At 32.3% G+C, this 20452-nt stretch overlaps 3 protein-coding genes across 11 annotated transcripts in view; 2 read left to right on the forward strand and 1 right to left on the reverse strand.

The window, feature by feature from the left end:
• The window catches only part of Syx1A (Syntaxin 1A), a 73331-nt gene extending 71767 nt beyond the window's left edge, over positions 1-1564 (forward strand). The window contains exon 9 of the mRNA XM_068773960.1: positions 1276-1564. The gene's annotated coding sequence lies outside the window, so the exon portion shown is untranslated. The remainder of the gene's footprint in view (positions 1-1275) is intronic.
• Positions 1565-5052: 3488 nt separating this feature from the next.
• Positions 5053-7323, forward strand: Polr2J (DNA-directed RNA polymerase II subunit RPB11). The gene is made up of 4 exons (XM_068773793.1): positions 5053-5214; positions 5391-5480; positions 6020-6194; positions 6529-7323. Exons 1-4 carry the CDS (start codon positions 5162-5164, stop codon positions 6562-6564), a joined length of 354 nt encoding a protein of 117 aa, XP_068629894.1. The 5' UTR covers positions 5053-5161; the 3' UTR covers positions 6565-7323.
• Positions 7324-7448: 125 nt separating this feature from the next.
• CLIP-190 (Cytoplasmic linker protein 190) overlaps positions 7449-20452 on the reverse strand; it is a 63119-nt gene continuing 50115 nt past the window's right edge. For all 9 annotated transcript variants that reach the window (XM_068773775.1, XM_068773772.1, XM_068773774.1 and 6 more), the window contains 10 exons: positions 15174-15314; positions 14265-14396; positions 14028-14048; positions 13576-13747; positions 13141-13497; positions 10236-13057; positions 9822-9964; positions 9606-9749; positions 8741-8895; positions 7449-7819 (listed from right to left, as the gene is read on the reverse strand). In XM_068773775.1, coding sequence (XP_068629876.1) covers positions 7773-7819; positions 8741-8895; positions 9606-9749; positions 9822-9964; positions 10236-13057; positions 13141-13497; positions 13576-13747; positions 14028-14048; positions 14265-14396; positions 15174-15314 — 4134 coding nt within the window. In that variant the 3' untranslated portion in view covers positions 7449-7772. The remainder of the gene's footprint in view (positions 7820-8740; positions 8896-9605; positions 9750-9821; positions 9965-10235; positions 13058-13140; positions 13498-13575; positions 13748-14027; positions 14049-14264; positions 14397-15173; positions 15315-20452) is intronic.

The raw sequence follows: 20452 nt of genomic DNA on the forward strand, positions 1-20452 counted from the left end.
GTTCTCTATAGTTACAAGTTGAAATATTATTTAAGGCAGACAAATAAATAAGAAACATAATGAACAACTCTTTATTATTAGTTATTTTATATGAAACTTCATTGTAAAATCAATACTTTATGTTCATACCAGTTGTGCCCGCGATTTCGTTTACGTTGACTTTAACAAAAAAATTATTTACAATATATTTATTAGTTTTTGTTTTAAGAATTTTACTAAGATGAAAGTAGTCTTAGTTATTCTTTATGACATTCGCTACCTGCCAGTATAAGTCCCCGCAAAATCGGTCAGTCATTTCAGAATAAACAGACAATTTTTTTAAAAAAATATTTTTTTTTTTATAAATGTTATGTATGTAAGAAGCGGTATTTTAATATTTCAAACACACAATGTAATTTTATTTATTTGTATAGTTTTCATTCAATTGTCTGCCTTGCTTTAAATGCCTTACTACCCCGAGGAGACTTTGAGTCCATCAATCAATTTTTGATATTTCGCAAGAGAAAGGGTTCTTTTTCAAACTTTTATTTGAAATCTTTTTCTCGACTTCGCACCAAAGATATTTTATTGGGTTCAAATCTGGGCTGTTAGTTAACCAATCTAAGACAAAATCTGATCAACCGTCAAAATTTCAGCCGTAGGACGTTCACTGGTAGATGAAAGCCTTCCCTTAAATTTCCAAAAAATCGCTTGGAAGCGGTTTGCATCCAGCGTCTTTCGATGCCCTTAAAAAAACAGTCTTTCCGACTTATAGGTCTCGCGATGTTTTATTATTACTTACTTAATCTATTTTTTCCAATTTTTTTTATATGACACGTAACTTTAGAAAAGCCAGGTAAGCTTTAAGATTAGGTTCAAATGCAATTAATATTTATTTTTAGCCAATTATGTATACGAAGTCAAAAATATGTATCAGTTCGGAAAAGTCCTGCAATAAAAAAAAAACACGATGAATCTAAATATGCAAGCGGTTTTAAATTTTTGACTATAACTATGTGTGAGATGTTACGTGTGCCGTAGGTTTTTGTTTTCAATTTATTAGCTTACGGATTCTAGATCCGCGTGCCCGGAGTCCGATGAACCTGGAAAAGTCAGCAAGGCTAACAGCACCCGACACCAATCGAATAAAACCTTCTTAAACATCTCATCTTTTTTAACTGATGAGCGTTGTTATTATGAACACCAAAACACTTTAGGGAACGTGCGGAAAAACTACTTGTATAATTATTTCATAGCTGTTTATAATACTAATGTTTTGCTATTATATTTTCACAGGACAGTCAAGCAAAGAAACATTTGTCGCAATCACACGCCTGCAACCCGTCTGACAAAAAGCAAAATGCTGAGCAAGTCATTCATTACAAATGCGCATCGTTTGCCGATTGTCCTATCTATATGTTTGTAATTGTATTTAGTTGTTACTCTCCCACATTCCAAACATTTGTGTCGAATACAACGGAACAATTATGATGAGTTATACAATCACTTGTTTAAGGTGCGATGTAAATTATAACAGATCATTCTTATTGGGACTGATGTAAAAATAATATTTCTACTTTTTTGTTATTAAATATCACAATTTTTTTTAATAATTTTTAAACCAATCTGTCTATTTTGTTTTACAATTTTTTTGCTATTATTATTACTTTTATGTAAATTAAGGTTACATCAGACTTAATGGTTGCATTTCATTTGTTATTGTAGAATACGATTTCTTAAAGACATTACGTAGTAAATTTGTAGATACATACATTACAATATGTTAACGGGCTCATAACTTTACATATAATGCTGCAGGCTGTTTAACCCTTTTATTATCTACACACATGTAATTAGGCGTATTTAATAAATAGCAAACACCGAGCTATATGAATATAAGCTTCGAGCTGGTGTGAGCGTCATAGTATGATATCGACTAGATACCATCACTGTGATACGGTATAGTGAGTTCAAATATAAAATATGGCAATACATCAATCGGATAAATTATTACCGACGCGATATCCGATCCATTGTCAGTGTTTTAACGGATAACTGCCGCGTTTAAATAGATAGTAATCATTCGTACTCGCGCCAAATACCGACTTACGGTTGCGCGATTTAAAATCGGTCGTGGAATCGATTTTGGTGTAGAGTTTCGTGCGAAAGTGCGCAAACCGGTGATTGCATTGAAGTTGATGGTAATGGAGTTGTAAGGGTGCGGTGGTGAAATTCAATACTTACCGAACTAAGTAGTGACCGTCGGCGACAGTGGTTCGACGGTCAGCCGCCACCGCACGCAGCATATCACGCCGCGGGATGTCGCCCTAGCAATAATGTTCTATTACAATTTGTAAAATTGTTTTAAACTTTCGAATGTGTGATAGTAGTTGCAGTTGTTGTTTAGTTAACTTTAACATTATAAATAATTATTAATTAATTGTTATTGTGGGTGTAACTTTTAAACTGTAAGAGTCTTCAATACAATAGTAATTGTACGGATATGCGAACGTTTTGACGCTTTCCGCAAATGAAACATTGAAATGAATAGAGATGAATATGTACTTATTGATGAGTTGATTTCCTAACTTTTAAGATCTTCGTTGTACAGTAAGACATAACGTAGCCGTTTTAGCTAGGGTAAATTTTCTAATAAATTAAAATTACCTTAATACAAATCATCAGCAATACAAACCTAGATAGATATTGATCAATGTTTTTGCGTTTGTAATGACTAGGCGGTCGTAGATATACACTTGAAAACTGAAGCACTGACGTACCTTGCCTAAAGTTTTCCTAACGATTATAGTCGAAAGCGGTAGGTAGAGACGGTAGCGCTCGCGGTGCGTCGCGATACGAGCGCTGCGCGTGACGCGACTGTTGGGCGAGAAGACAAACGGCACTAAAGCGAACCCTCGGCGTGCCTGTCTCAGTAAGCGTTCGCAGTGAGGACATGAAGCAATGTTAATTTTAACATTAATAGCGTAATTAGATTTTTATTCTTAAGTGTAGGTTTTCATCTAGTTGCCTTCATATGTAATAGCTAGGTATTACCTTTTTCTCATTAGCTTCGTTATAAAAGGAAATCGATATGTTTCCGCTCGCCAGTCAATTGTCTGCTTGCCTTCGTGAGCTGCGACGCAAGGTCGGTCCGCGCACGTCGCGCTATGTCTGGCTGGATGCGGCCCCTGTCATCTCTAGCATAAGTAAGTCGTCGGTCCCAACCGGGGCTGGGTATTTGACACCAAATAACTTTAATGGTAGTTATTGAGGAGTGTCCGTCGACACAAGTTCGCACAAGCCCGGGGCTCGGGCGAGTCTCGTATATAAACTTAGCGTAGAGATTACCAGACTCGTAGTTAGCTTTCAATGATCTCTGTTCTCCGACTATCTTACTCGTAACGTCGCATGTTGTTTTTCCGTTCCTAGTGTCTATAAGCGTCTCGTGTTCAAGCAAAAGCACCGCGGCGTGCCCTAACGTATAATCTCATTCTTGTCTTAAATGCATAGATATTTTCATGATAGTACGCGTACTGTTACCGGAATGCTAATTTTGTATAAGTACACAATTAGTATAGTTATTATACTTATGTGTCAATTCTAATAGTGTTTTATTACTACAGACGATAGCTATTAAGTGTTGTAATTAAAACCAAGGAACGATGTTCTTCAGGCTTATCAAATAATTTATGTTTAATGTTGTATCGAAGTACTCGTATATTCAGACTCGTATTCCTCAATAGTGTCATTAAACAATGTAACAAGTTATCTATTCAATCGTTATAAAATATTCCAAATTAGATGAGCAGTGTACGGTGTAATATCAATTGATATCCTTTCTGAATTCTTCTCGCTTGTGAATTTATGAGACAACGAACATACAGATAATAATTTTAAGACTCATTGAGTAAACACCAACATAAACGTTAATTAAGACAGGTTTTCACATATAGCACTTGGACTTCAGGCACTAATTTGCCGGCATCTTTCCCTAATCGTTTTACTGGTAACTAAAGAGTTGCTAATTGAGTGCTGTTGGTAATTGTCTCACGGACTGCACTTTGTATCCAACGAGAGAAGATTTATAAAACTTTAGAATTCCTGACTCGAACTTAATTAAACCTTGTTGTTCATACTGTAGAGTCGCTAGACTTGGGTCGGTAGTTTTAATCTTCGTAAATTATCAAATGTGCTTTGTTCTCTTACTAATTGATGTTGCTTGGCGTTGAATGGTGTAAGACATTAAACATGTATTAGAGTTTATAACTTATTTTAAATCATGTTGTTTTTATACATGTTTAGTTTAGTTAAAAATGTTAAAATAGATTAGTAATGTTCAAATATGAGTTTCTTGTACGTTTAAAAGTATTACTGAATTTGTATTTATAATCGTATCCCTTTTTATGGTAAACTTTTCTTGTAACCCTCTTTTAAAGGAACACTGATATTACCGATAGTGTTGTCATGGTTAAATGTTGCATTACGAATTAACAAGGGTTCTCAAAACATTGTAAAATTCAAATTAGTTTGGTTTTATAGTCATAATCTGTATGTAGGTTATCAATCTGAAATTCTCTCATAATTATAAAATAAACGGTGTTTTCTGCTGTAATTGTTTTTTTATTCCCTTATAGTGACGCAATCCTAATTAGTGATTACAGTACAGTAACATAGCTAAATTGTCTTTTCTGTGACATTTCAAGCAAAAATTTACAATTATTAAATAACGTTTTATTGACTTATCGACAGTGCGCATTATTTAGAAATACTGGTTACTTCTTTAATCTAAAAATCAGAAAGTACAACGTGACCGATGATTCTGTGTCATTTTATTTATAGCCGAAATTTTCTTACCCTTTACAACATGGGTTACATTGATTAAAAAAAGTTTATATCTATTAAATTAATCTTAATATGATAAGTAAAAATGATTTTTGAATCTAATGTTAGTATGCGACGGCTATGCTGTGTTATTATTTTGCATGAGGCATCGGCAATTTCTTTAATTATCTGTATAACATTCGTTGTTGCTGGAATGAGTATCCGAACAATTACTTGTCGGCTGTCAATACTGTCAGAATAACAACGACTGCTTGTTGTTAAATTCATTTGTTAATTGGAATATTACATTTATTAGGTTTCTTCTAGGTAATAAATAATTTATATATTGTAACAACTAAAGATGAATGCTCCACCAACGTTTGAATCATTTCTTCTGTATGATGGAGAAAAGAAGTAAGGTTATTTCTAATTTACGTAAAACTTAAATATAACAGTAAAAGTAAGATTGTTTAATCAAATTATTGTCATTTTTAGTTTCAAACTTATATAATGCAAGGAAAAGAAAGCTGTGGAAAATTACCTACTTTCAATTTTTTTGTGTTTTATGTTTTACATCACTATTATTTCAGAGTTCAAAAAGAAGAAGATACCAAAGTAACAAATGCTGCTATATTTACTGTAAATAAAGAAGATCACACATTGGGTAATATGATTAGACAGTAAGTAAATCAAACATATTATTGACTCACACAGAAATTTGACATAGGATTGCAAAAGAAATATTCTATCTAGTGCATTATGGTTGCGTCATAAATGCAGTTATTTGCACAGTACTTTTATAAAATAAAATAGTTCTTCACATAAATGTTGATGATGATCACATTTTTTTTATTTTGAATTAAATTGGCTCTAGTGCGACTTTGTTCTGCCTGTAGTTACTTCCACTTTTTAGTCCACCAGGCTTCAACAGTTACCTTCATTAGTCAGTGTCATAAGTCATCACTGGTAACTCATAAGTTGTCAACCTTTGTTTTAAGACAGGGGGATATGTAAAGAGAACATGTTTAAAAGTTTCCCGAACATTGTTCTTCCAAGTTCATGCAATTTGTTCAGAATAAACCAAGGTCTTCTGAATTACACACATTGTCCTATCACTTGATCTTCCTAAAATCAACAGATATTATTATTTTGTAATTGTATGCTACTAAAGAAAAATACTAGATAGTATTTAATGGTACAAATTTTAAATTGATTACAGTCAACTCCTGAAAGATCCAAAAGTACTCTTCGCTGGTTACAAAGTGCCACATCCATTGGAGCATAAATTTGTGTTGCGCATCCAAACCACGTCAGATTACACACCTCAGGAGGCCTTTATGAATGCCCTTACTGACCTTACCTCAGAACTATCATTATTTGAAGAAAGATTTAAGGTATGTTTAAAACCATATATAATCTGTTTTTAACGTGTTAATATAAAAATTATACTCATGTGTCATGTTGTTGATGTTTAATACACTTTTATCATATTGAGACTAGAAGACATTTTTGAAAAAGATGGAGCTATTAGATGACAAAATTAATTTAATTTTCTTCCCATTATTTGACCGGACTGCAAAGGTTTTCTTAATCATTTTTACTTCCTAAAAATATGAACACCTACAACAATAATAACTCACTACTCCTTCTCTCAATTTTCTGGTGTAAATCTAGCTTCACAATTTTTCTTATTTTTTAGCCACTTGTATATGATTTTTTTTGTTTCAGGAAGCAATTAAGGAAAAGAAAGATGGATTAGATTAAGATTATGACCAATTATGAACTAGGTACTTTATAAGTTTTTTGATATTTAAAGTAATTAGCAGTAAGAAGAAATATATATTAATTAAAAACATAATTTTTATTTATCTTCCTACAAGTTGCTTTATGAACTTTTTTATATGGATCACTACTTTCAAATTTTTTTTACAATTTAAATTACTGCTATTCTGAAATATAAAACTCTTTAATATACCTTGTTATTCTTTCATCATGTCAGCAGAAAGACTACACTGTGACAGTTTTTAAGCTACTTTATAGTAAGTCTTAAATTTTTATGACAGATTGTAATAAAAATAACTAGGTTCATTCCACTGGCAAAAATAAAGGTAAAAGATCTGGTTTAATTCAATTGAATCAAAGCTAATTGAATGGTAGACTCTATTGACATGAGGTACATTCATTACTGTTTTTTTGATCATATTATAAATCAATATGGATAAATCAACACTTGTGTTCTTCTCCAATTCAATGCTCCTTCTGCATACATCACTGGTGCTGGTGCAAGGTTGTTATGACGTTTTCTGGTTCAAACTTTTCTGTATGTATAGTAAACAATTGTAAAGAAGTTCATTACTGATCTTCATTAACGTTGTAGGGTATCTTATAATCTTATTCTCTATAACCTTGCGTAGCAGAGTCGAAAATGAAAAGTTGATGTACAATAAAGTCCTACTAAAAGTTCCAATGTTGAATAAACATTTTTTTTGTCTCTAAGAAATAATTTAAAATCATTTTGTTTACTTGTTGATCAACTGAATTTTGGCTGCATTGCTATTTCATTTTTACTTAATAAAAATAAAAAACCTTGTTTACTGTACGTAATTTTATTAATTTTACAAAATTTTGTATAATATTTTGGTATTCATTTCAATCATAACAATATGTTGTTGAGATACAATACAGATAAAATCATGATTGTGTTAAGAATTGGCATGTGTGCTGAATAAAATATCTCAATATGCATTATATCTTGATAATGCATAAGAGAAGATAAAACAACCACCTAATATTTAAAAAATAACATGCTATATTAAAACTTAGTTAAAAAGATCAGTGTATCTTATGTACAAACATTTTCTAGGATATCAACTACAAAACAAGTCATACCTATAAATAGTAAACAATAAATAATATTCCTGACAGAGTAACAACAAACAAAGGTAACATTACTAGTTTCCAATTAATGGGCGTTAGAAAGTTTCTTCTTCATCGCAGTTCTCTGTGGCATGGCCAAATACTGAAATGAAATTAAATATTTTATTTAAAAATCATTGATGGGAATGTTACATTCTTTTTAATTTGTAATATGCTTTAGCCTAATGTTTCTTTTACAAACTGGTCCTGATGGACTCCCAGGGATGGTTGGCGACACAAAAAAATTTAGAATAGATCACAATTCGTAAGCAGAGATCCACAAATATTTCCCTGTTAAAATGTTTGGTTTACTTCGCGAATCAATGTAGGCAGATAATATTTAAAGAAGCTAAGAGATTTTTACTTGTTAAAACTTGCATATTCCGTATCTAAATAAAAACTAGACTGGATACTTAATGATATTTATAATACAATTTACAGTGTTTTTGATGACAGCAGTTCGATGCTTCTGGGTATAACTATAACATATGAATTACTACTATAAATTTTAATATGTATGTGTTATGGCGCTAACAACTGTATACCATGTCAATGATGGGATAAGCATATCAGGATCAGGATAAGGCATTATCATGGACTATCGTGCATATTCTTATTACTACTACACTTAAAAATATTTGGTTGATTCTCTTTTTTTTTATGCCCATGTTAAATACGATTATTTGAGGTAGTAACATATAGCTGTGCGTTCCATACCTTGTTAATATAGAGCTTACTAATAATTCTACTTCTAGTTTAATTCTAATAATCTATTTACACATATAATTTACTTATAAAACACTATGATACTTTTACAATTGTATGCATACTTTATTAAGTATACTATATGCCATACCTAGTTTACCTAAATTAAGTAACAACAAAATTTAAGGTTTTGGGAACTATTACGTGGATTTATGTCTGGATCTGATGACCGTCAGAGCTCTTAGGTAGTTTGGGCAGATGCTCTATTGAGTGACACGGTGCAAGTAATCTCATGAGGAGTGTAAGAATGTGTGCAAACCTTCGCATATGTCGCAGTAGGGACGAGGGGGCGGCGGCACGCGGGCAGGGGGCGGCGGCGTGGCGGACTGCCGCGGGCAGTCCTCTGTGTCGTGTGCATCGAATTCGTCGCATATGTCGCAGAACAGACGCGGGGCTCGAGTCTTACGACCGTTACTACACAAACGAATCACATTGTTATTGGCCCTGTTGAAAAGTAATGTTATTCTCCTCATTAAGAATTACACCTCACGCAGAAATAGTACGTACTGTAACAAGACAAATTCAATGTATGAATATCATATTTCTCTCCAATTTTTAATCTTAAGATATACATACTGGCTTTCGCACGCTGTATTCCTTCAACATTTAGAAGAGCGGCATTATTATATTCTCCTTCTATTTGTGCTACATTCATCTTATATAATACTGAATATTGTCATCCTGAAGTGAAGAAAACGGACAAGCGTAGCGTACGACGTTCACCCATAGGGAGAAATAGATAACCTTGTTAATGTCATCAAAATACGCTGGATACAAAACACATTCAACCAGTTATTATAAATCTATGGGGTGTTGGTCCAGCGGTGGATGTCTACGACTGAAATGTTGATGATTCATATCATTTATTAAACGACTACCACTGCATGTGCGGAAGTGGCTAAATATCGGTCCTTTTCTTACTTAGGATGGACTTCCGCGAGGTAACGCCTGATTCCATTAGATGATTCATATATTTATGTTTGTTTACCTTGACTGTAATCATGTGTAATTAATAAAAGATACCGAGTTTTATATCCACGACCTACTGACATTAATAAATAATAATGATTCTACTTGTATAACGAGCAAATAACATATTTTTAATATAAAAAAGGATAACTCACAAAAGTGGAGGTTCGCTGGGGACAGTTCCGCCTTCCAGTGCTTGTACTCTTGCCATTAGCTGCTCGTTTTTACGCTGCATATCCACTATCACGGAATTTAAAAAGCTAACTTGACCATCAATCACCTCTTTTTCTTCTCGTGCTCTGTGTATTACATTAATGGGACAAATTAAAACTTTCATATTAATTTAATCAGCATTAATAAATGTAACTTACTTTATTATTGTGTTGTCCCCTTGTCCTAAAGTACCCGTAGAGTCGTTATCATTTGTATCACGCGTACGATTAGTCATTGAAACAATTTCTTTTTGTAAAGTAATCTTTTCCCGTTCAGTTATTTCGGCTCTCGCTTTATGATCCTACAAATGTTTTATTTATTAGTATCTATAAAGGGTGATTGGTGATGGATCCAAAACTTTAAAGAATGAATGTATAACTCATTTACTCTTAATTAATGTACAGTATGGTAGAGGCAAATTTTTTTAATTTCGTCAATAATAAGTAACGTAATGATATTCATCCCTTTTGAAGCTTTAACCAATTACTTCTATAGCGATAGACTCTTTACAACATCTAAATTTAACCCTGTACATTTGTAAATAAGATGACAAATTACATGACTTTACTTACCTTCAATTCTTCCTGTAATTTAGATATCATGTTGTCTTTTTGTTTCAAATCCTTTATCTTGTTTTCCACTTCTGTTTTCAAATTCTTTATTGTCAATTCACTTTTGTTCAAAATTTCCGAACAAGATTTTCTTGCAGCTTGTAATTCTATTGTCAGTTTTTCCAATCTCTCGTCTTTGCTCACATCAGTACTGTTTTGTTGCACACTTAGCAATTCTAATTTTTCGGACAAATCTAAAATTTTTATTTCCGCGTCATTGACTTTATTTTTAAGTTGATTCTGTTTCTCAATTTCTTCTTCTAGTTTTTCCTTAGAGTCTTGTAACTGTTTGTCGTAATCATCTTTTTGAAGTTTTAATTCATGTCTTAAGTTTTTATTTTCTTTTTTGTATATATCAAATTGCGTTTGAAGTTGTTTATTCAAGTCCTCGTAATTTAATTTCTGACCTTCGTTAATATTTGTTAATTGTTTTATATCATTTTCAGATTTCACTAACAATTCTTGTAGTTCGGTAACCTTTTCTTGAGTGTGTTTTAGATTTTCGATTAAATTTTCTTTGTCTGTAATTTGGTCCTTCAACACTTTTGTTTCGTGCTTTAGAGTTTCAACTTCTTTGTTGTGTTTTTCTTTCAATTGTTCATTTTCTAGTCGGAGTGCATTGTAAGCGTGCTGAGTTTCATCGGATCCAGATTTCATCGCATTGCGCAAATTTGTCAATTCGCTAGCGGTTTCTTCAATTATTTTGTCTTTGTTTATAATTTTTTGTCTAATATCAGCAATTTCATTCTCTAATGCTTTAATTTTCTCTGCGCCTGCATTAATTTCATTAGTACAGTTTTTAAAGATATCATTTTTTTTCTCTATTTCTTTGGATAAATTGTTAGTTACGTCCATATTTTCTTTCAGTTTTGTAACAACATCTTCGAATTTGACTTTTAGTTCTGCATGTTCAGTTATCGCATCGCTATATTTTTTCTCTAAAATTTCCCTTTCGTTGGTAATTGTAAATATTTCTTTCTTTAATGTTTCGATTTGATCTAATTGTTCCTTTAATATTGATTCCTCAGCTGAGGAGTTTAGTAATAAGTTTTCATACTTCTGTTTTATGGCTAATAATTCTGCCGATAAATTAGTAAGTTGTTCTTCTAATTTTTTCTTACTGTCTGTTACTTTACTTAACTCTTCATTTACTGATGTTAATTGGCGATCTTTTTCTGTTATTAATTCTCCGTGCGACTTTTCGTCTATTTCAAACATTTCTATTTTCAATGTAAGTTCTTTTATTAAATTTTGTTTTTCTTCCAAAAGTTCTTTTATAATCTGTTCTTCCGTTTTATGTTTATTTAATTCATCGCTTACTAAAGACAATTGATCTTGCATATGAATAATTTCTTTTTCATGTTGAGTAGTGCGATTGTTCATTTGTGCAGTCATATCATCTAGTATTTTTTGTAAGGAGTCTTCATGTTTTCTGGCTTCTTCCAATTTATTATTGAGATCATTTTGTGCTTCTGTTAACTGATCAACTTTCTCCATCAGTTTTACCTCTGATGTAGCTCCATCAGCTTTCAGTACCGTCACCTCTTCCTTGTATCGATCAATTTCCATTTCTAGCTTTTTACGTATTGATTCATACTCATTACTCAATTCTAGTTCTTTTGCCTTTAGACTTTCTATTTCTCCTTTAAGGATAGAATTTTCATCTAATAACAAATCGTTTTGATTTTCCAGTTCTTTTATACGATTGTTGATAGTGATTCCGTGCATTTCAAATTCTTTTATTTTGTTTTCTCCGGCCTTTTGCTTTTCAATATTTTCGTTTATTGTATCTAGTAATTGGCCACGTTCTACTGAAAAGTCTTCTTGTAATTTAAACAATTTCTGTTTCAGCTCTTGTTCTACACGGCCATAATTATTACAGACTTCTCTATGTTTGTCTCTTAACTCTTGAAGTTCTTTTTCTGTGTCTTTTAAGTGCTGTGATAACTTATTAAACTGTTCATTTGAATCAGTTGTTTGGCCTGTAAGGTTCATGTACTCATTTTCTACTTTCTCTTTGGACATTTGTAGCTCTTCGCATTTTTCTATACTACTACTTAGTTGCCGTTTTAATTCTCCGTTTTCTAATTCCATAGCAGACATTTTCTCCTTTAAATTATTATTAGCCTGTGTCAATTCTTCAAGCGACTGTTTCAACCGTTCATTTTCTAGTTTCAGTGCTTTTAGTTCATCTACATTCAAAGAAAATTGAGAGTTGAGTGTGTCGAATTCCACTTTACTTTGATCTAATGCTAATTTATGAGTTTCGATTTCTTTTATTAGTTGTTCAATTTTCGAATTTCGATCGTCTATTTCTTTTCTGTGCTCTTCGGCTATTTTACTGTGTTTAATATTAAAATTTGCCGTAGTTTCTTCAAAATCGTCTTTAAGTCTTATGATCTCCTTATCTCTTTCATGGATAGTTTGTTTATACTCATTAATTAATTTTTCGTTAGAAACAGTGATTTCTTTAGACTCGGAAAGTAACCTCTCGTAGTCCTTAGTTTTGGATTGAAGGCCCTGTTGTAATTTTAAAATTTCTGCTTTGTTACTTTCATTTTGTAGCGATGCCTCGCTTAAGAAACTTTCGTATTCGTTTACTTTGGTTGTTAACTCTTCTTTAACTCTGCTAATTTCGTCTTGTAAACTCTTACACATGGTTTCGTGCTTCTTTTTTAAGTCTTCCAATTGTTCTATGTCTAATATTTTTGCACTTAATTCCATTTTCAACTTTGTGATTTCTTTATTTAGATTTACTTCGTGCTCTTTACTCGTTCCCAAAACTGTAAGTTAAAGGTAAAGTAGCTTTAATGCGGTTTTAACATAATCTTATAGATAAAAGGTATAGACCAAATGATTTACTAACCTTTATTTAATTCTAAGGTTTTATCATCAAGGACGGCTTGAAGTTGTGTTATTTTTGTATTGAGATCAATAACTATTTGACTATTTTCTTTATTAAGTCTTTCAACGTTTTGTTTTTCTGCATCTAATTTCGACTCGGCTAATTGCAACTTTGCGTTTAATACGGATACTTGGGTTTCAAACTCTGTTTGAGCTATAGCGATTTTGGTTTTGGCTTCGTTCAATGCTTTTTCTGACTCGGCTTTGACGCGGCTTAGTTCTTCTGACATGCTCTTACCCAGAGAATCTTTTTCAAATTCTTTCTCTTTTAACAAGGCATATGCTTCATCTAATAAATTTTGTAACTCTGATGACAATGCTAAAAATTAAATTTAATTGTTATTATGTGATCCAATTTAAGTATATTTAATACAAAATATAGAAGACTAATACTGACTATGAGCAGCAGAGAGTTCTTCTTTGTGCTGTTCTGTCATTGCGGCAACTTCGACGTTTCTCTGATCCTCAAGGGCTTTTAGCGCTGCGGCTGTCGTTTCGGCCCTAGCAACCTGTAGTGCTATCTCTGCTTCAAGTTCTCTAATGTGTTTCTCTCTGTCAGCTTTTTCTTGCTGTAATTAGAAAGGTTACTTGATACATTACACAGAAAATATAATTTAGGCAAATTTTGCTGTTTAATTAATTTAAACCTTTGTACTGAATATTTCACTATAATTCTACCGAAAGTGCTGTACTGCGCTTAAGACGTGGCTGATACTTCCCTAGTTTCATTGCGCTTTGTCAGAAGCGATACAAAATAAATTTTGTACATACCTTCATGTGACTTAAATAATAATAAGGAACATATCAAAAAGCAAATGACAACGTAAATAATTTTAATGAATAACTCACCTCCATAGTTTCTTTATATCGCTGAAAACATAAGATGAGTGTATTATTACATGTTCAAACATAATTAATTTCGGATAGCTTTTGAAAGACATAAAAATTTCAATTATGAACTAAAATACAAATCTTATAATTTAATTATTTATGGATTGCTTAACACTTCGATTGAGTTAACTGACAGTTATATATATTTTTATTACTAATTTAAAATGATAAAGCTGTGATTATTAAAATGCTTACATTATAATCTTCACGGTTAATGTTTTCTTCTTCGTTCCGGAACATGAGATCTTCAACTTTTTGCTTCTCGTCTTCGAGCATTTTGTGGAGCTTGTCCAATTCGTTCTTGAGTTTGGCATTTTCTGTGTTTGCCTGAATAATTTTAAATTATAGAAGTTACAGACATAACTTATTTGAAAAAAAAAGTTTTCGTGGCTTAATTAATCCAAAATATTAAAATAAATCAACAGGCTGTTCAAGCGTTTGAATAATAAACTTCAAGGTATACCTAAAACCTAAGTTATACCTCAGCTTATCACTCTAATGGTTTCAAGGTCGTACCTTTGTACAAGGGGCACAGACGTTAGATAAGGATATTTTATTAATGCGCCGACCGACGCCCGCATTATATATACAGGGTGTCACATAAATCAACGTCAATCTGAAATCTGGTAATCAGGCAAGCAGTGTCTCACCCCAGAAATGTATTTAATCATCAATATTATCTAAAAATCATTGGAGTTGAATGAAGTAATAATTGTTTTTTTAAGGATTTCACTTCATGGTTTTCCAAAAATTGCTATTTTATTACAAAATCACGTCGTTGTTACTTTTTCATGAAAATATGAAAGTAAAAAATTTCTAAATTTAACATTTGTTGTCATAGTAATGGAAACAAGAACACAGGTTGCTTAATATCCGTTAATTTTTTGCAACGGGAATATTTTTTTCTTAGTTTAGCCACTATAATGCTAACGAGACAGCTGTACTGCAATTTATCTCGATCATTCTAGAAAATGTTACGAAGCAGGCGATAAACACCACCATCAAGTAACGCGCATACCAATGGCGCAGTACAGCGGTTCCGGTTGCATTACACGGATTTCCCATTAATTGATTTAAGTGACAACCCTCATTGTTATAAATTACCTGTGTTGCTTCCTTTTTAATTATTTCCAAAGCAGTCTCCGCTCTTTCAGCCTGGAGGGACACCCTGGCGACCTCAGCTCGCTCTAGTTCTCTTTCTCTCATCAGCCGCTCTAGATGATGTTGCTTTTCTCGCAATAACTCCTGTTATAGTAATTAAACCAAATTATTTTAAATTTACTACTTTATCGACAAAATAAAAAAAAACATTACGAAAAAACTAATCATCAGTCCACAATAAACCGAATTCATGTATCAATATTTAAATAAATGTATTGTAAAATTAAAGCACAATCAAAATAATAATACATTTCATTAATAATTTACAATTAACGCTATGCGTGATTTACATTCGATTCACATTAAAATCTTAAGTTCAAAACTACCCTTACCTCCAAAAAATGTCTAAATATTGATAAAAGTGACAAAACAATAATATTAGATATTCATAATATTAAATAAAAATAATTGTTTTAAAAAATCATACGATTTGCTGTAATACTTTTTATTTTTATACATTACGTTTTTAAAATATAACTAAAGAAATATAGATTCATTTTGATATATTTGTTCGAATTAATATCCAAATAGTGTCATTTACAGTGACTACTTGCCTACGTCAAAAGAAGACCAAAAGAGATCAATTTGATATAATATAGAGAATCAGATTAAACTCCTCTATGACATCCTTTAACTTAAAGGCACAAGAGCTCCAAGGCCACCCGGGTCCGATAAGAGTCCACAACAAACTCAAATTGGTTTCTTTTTGTCACTTTTACAATATTCTTTAAACAGTAACTTTTTCACATGTGTTTGTTTAATAAAGTTCTTAAATTAATTGCATATGAAGAAGAATATTTATTAAATACTGATCTATTTACAAATTTTGATTAATGACTCGGACTATCAAGGTACTTGACAAACTATGGAAGTAGTGTATCGATTTAAAAAGTAAACAAAAGGTCATTAATTCATATAAACATAGTTTAAAAATCGAACATACATTTTAAAAGAATAACAAGTCAATATAAAAAGGTACATTGTTTCTTAATCGGCAGTCGATTAGTTGACATCATGCAGCGACATTAATTGATCTCTATAAGGCGCAGCATAATATGGCGCATATTCGGTGCGCAATGAATAACGTCGATAATTGTACCTATTACAAAACATTAGTATTAATCTATGATGTAATTTATTGACAATTATATTGATTTACTATAAATCTATGAATATTCTACTATATACTTTTGTTGAGAAAAAACATGCGTATTAGCTATTTTTCTGTGATAATGTCAATAAAATATTACAGTTATTACATCATAGATTAATAAGGGAGGTTATATACATTTCCAGGTGTTATTTAGTGTGCATTAGAAAAATTAAACAGCGACACATTCACAATTTATTTAATGACAATTCGCCATATTCACACTGATACACAATGCTACCTAAAACTATCTTAACGTATTATAACTCCTACATCCAGTGTTTTCCGACGACCTTAACAAGGTCCTCTGTCCACCTTGTGTGTGAAAGGTCTACTCTGCGCTTGCCGGTCTGCAGTGTCTTCTTCAGAACCTCCGAAGACATCTGTTCCACGCTATGTGGCCTACCTTACTACTTGAAGTAGCCAATCCGCTAAACGATGTAGGTTGCCTTTGTTTGTTCCAGGATCTCCTCATTCTTATTCACACTCGTAGAAACATCTCGTAGTAATACGCGAGATAGATAACAATAACGTTGGAAAACACCAGTAAACACCTTAAAATTATCAGTACATTTTAAATATATTCAGTCCTGTTATTAATTCTGAAATATAATTAGTTCATTGCTTATTATCAATTATGCATGAGGTCAGATATGCAGCAGCGTGTGCGGCAGGCGAAACGCAGCTGTGAGATAATTTCTTGTGTGTGGTCTGCGTAAATTCATCCGACATGATTTTGTTTCAATTTTACACATTATTTGTATACGGTAATTTTTGACCTTGTACAGGACTGAGACTCGCGATTGTAGCTCGCGGGTTCGATTCCCGAGCTACAAGATATAATCTTATATAATTCATATTCACAACTTGTGCACAATTATAGATTCCAGAGGATCCGCAGTAACATCCTCTGCGTACCAGAATACCGCACAGCTGTCGCTAACACCCTTGCCAAGCGTGGCGATTATGGTATATCCCCCCTTAGATGATTATAGTACATTAAGGCAATTACGATATAATGCGAGGTACTAGAATTTTTAAGGCATAAAGCGGAAAAAGAAAGATAAAAATAGAATAAACATCGATGCGATGTTAAAAGGAATAGAAGCGGATATAGGAAATATATTTGTATATACATTAATAGGCCATCGTACGTACGTGCACTTAGTTAAAAATAGAAGAAATAGATTATTTTTATTAAAACTGAAAGATCGCCACGAAGACTTCCTGCGACTTCCTGGGATCGTGACTACATTGTCGATACGTACTGCGTCCGAGTCATACCTATACAGCGTCATGGTTACGAACTTACAAATGCAGCTTAAAGTTCTACTAGATGAAATTACCGTAAACTAAACGTGGCTCGTATTATTCACGGCTGGATAAATTGTCAAGACCGTTGTAAGTTTTTGGAAAAGTATCAATTGCGTTTGAAATGTGAAAAAAGAAAAGAGTAACTAATTTTCATGGTCAGTTCTGGTTTTACGGTTATTGACAACGATTAACTTACGTTATAGATATACAAAATAAGTAAACAAATTTAGTTTCCATGAATATCACAGAAGTACACACTGTTGAATAAAAAAATATAGGAGTTGCGTAATCGCCCAATAAGCTAATAATTTGCAGTTTCCTTTCAGTTATAATGTCATCGACTGAAACTAAACCGCGCCTTAGTAGAACACGGCGAAATGATGGGCCGGGGAAAATAGAATAAGGCGAATTGAAAAAACGGTGTGACCGACAGAAACTCCCCACTGTCGTTTTACTGCGTGTATACCTAAGACACGGTTACGGTATACAATCAACATACTACTCGACCAAGTCAGTGTATATATTTTCGATCAAAGGCGCACTAAAAAACTAGGAAATCTTGAGTTAGCCAAGCGAAAACTTAATTTTTTACAGTTACTATATTGTACAAATACCTCAACGATATTTGCTTTTCATTTATCCAATTGTGAAATATTTTTTTCTTTGCGCCCGGCTAACGGAAAAGGACAAGAAACATAAACAATTTCTTCCATCGTCGCCTAATTAGTCTATCGGGGTTGAGTGTTATGTTGAGTTGACGCATAATAAGAGGCTGAATAAAGCGAAGACATATTTGATTAAGTCACGTCTAATCAAAGGTATGAACGAGAGGTTCTGAGAAGTTACAACATCGGGTGCACAACACGCATTAGCGTCCTCCTACACCGCCGGTTGCTAATTGGGCCTTAAACGCTCAGTGCACGTGACCCGCCGTACTATTACTGACTTCACATCAGCGTTTGTTTATAATCTTAAAATAGATTATCTAATTAAACAAAAAAACTTATGTTTAGATTATTTTCAAGCGAATAATACTTTTTTATCAGCTGGTCGCAACTGCCATTAATTGTGAACCAAACGCATTCGTATTTTCAAAAAGCGTTTTATTTTTTGCCATAAACTGTTCTCAGAATTTATTACTATTTGTTTCTAATCTAATATAACAGTGCGAATTTACCTTTCTCTTTAAAAAACAAGAAATTTTCATCTTTTTCAACAATAATTGCGACGAAAAAGAAGAAAATGAACTTTGTTTTACATGAATTTAAAAATTAGAGCACACGCAACAAAAACTTTCCATTATAATTCTCAAAAATTTGAGACTAACGTATTATACAGACATTTCTTTGCTTCGAAACGAAAAAATACCGATAATACTGTCTAGAAATTAATTTCTTTATCTATCGCATGCCTGTTATACACTAGGTAGAAAATTGTGGAAGTGATCACAAAAAACTCGACTCTGTGTTTATTGGGGACTCCGCAGAAAATGACGTTGAAACTCAACCCTATTTTAAAAAGAGGAATCTTGCAATGATATGCAAGATAAATATGCAAGTGCATAGCAAGAATAAATGAGTCTTCTAAACTATTACAAAATAGTTTTGTAGCAAAGTTAAATAACGAATAGTTCTTAAACATTTTTAGCTGTTTATTTAAATCTCCGTGTCGATTTACCTTCATGTTTTCTTTTTTGATGATTGTTTACATGCTGTGTTTAACGAAAATCGACATTTTTATTTGACATATAGAGTATATTGTTTTCTTTTTGTTTTTCACAGCTTTGCCGTTTCGCACTAACTTAACACCTAGGTAGTCTTATTTATTTGACTTCATTTGTTTTTCTAGATAAGGACGCCTCCGAGCTCTTAGATCGCCTAGGACGACGTCCCTAAGTCGGCATTCGAAGCACATTTAGCATACTGATTAAGAGGACCTGAGTCTGCCCATTATCGATCTTCATATCGATGTTTTGAACTTATATTCATTATCTATTTTATTTGGGATTTGTATTATGTTTATTACCGACATCTTAAATTTGTACAGTTTATTATTTGTGAAATGTTTACAATGGCCTCTCCGTGTTTTTTTATTCTTATTTAATCTATCTTAAGTTTTCCGAAAATAACAAATCATCATGTTACTAATTTATATAAATATTAGAACGAATATTTAATACAAACTTTTTGAGTATATAACTAAACATCAAGAACCCACATCTCTAGTCGTGATGAGGCCTGTCTTCATAGTGTACGAGGTTAAGTCAATAAATTTAACTAATAACTAACATGGATGAAGTGGTGTAATTCTTGACAGTAAAAAATTAATTGCAGCTTGATAACTCAACACAAAAACTAACTGCATTTGGCCTTTACTTAATAATTAAATACTGTCTTTAGGTAATAAGTCTGCTGTGGTAATCGTTACAATGAACAATTAATTGAACAAAATTTAAAACAGATTACTGCTTTTAAAAAGTTTAGAGCTATTTCAACAATGCATCCTAATGTTTAGAAACGTTTAATTTGTATAAATGTTAAGCTACTTGTGAAATACCTGAATTTTAGATCATTATATAACATAAATAATACATGTGTAAATATTAAAATACTGCAAAATAAGTGAACGATTTACTTCAACTGCTATCCTTTATTCATATGACATAGGTTATTAATAACGAACTAAGGATGCGTTTACACAGGCACAAAAATTAAGTTTACATCTGATTACGATTTGGTATGTTTTAAATTAATTTCTT

This window comes from Battus philenor, unplaced genomic scaffold (assembly GCF_028537555.1).
Source record: "Battus philenor isolate CCGP_79_NKW_IND1 unplaced genomic scaffold, ilBatPhil1.0.hap1 SCAF_6, whole genome shotgun sequence".
Lineage (NCBI taxonomy): Eukaryota > Metazoa > Arthropoda > Insecta > Lepidoptera > Papilionidae > Battus > Battus philenor.

Coding starts and splice junctions, on each gene's coding strand:
- Polr2J (XM_068773793.1), top strand. CDS start 5,162: ATGAATGCTCCACCAACGTTTGAATCATTTCTTCTGTATGATGGAGAA. Junction 5,481..6,019: donor TTGGGTAATATGATTAGACA/GTAAGTAAATCA, acceptor AATTGATTACAG/TCAACTCCTGAAAGATCCAA. Junction 6,195..6,528: donor TATTTGAAGAAAGATTTAAG/GTATGTTTAAAA, acceptor TTTTTGTTTCAG/GAAGCAATTAAGGAAAAGAA.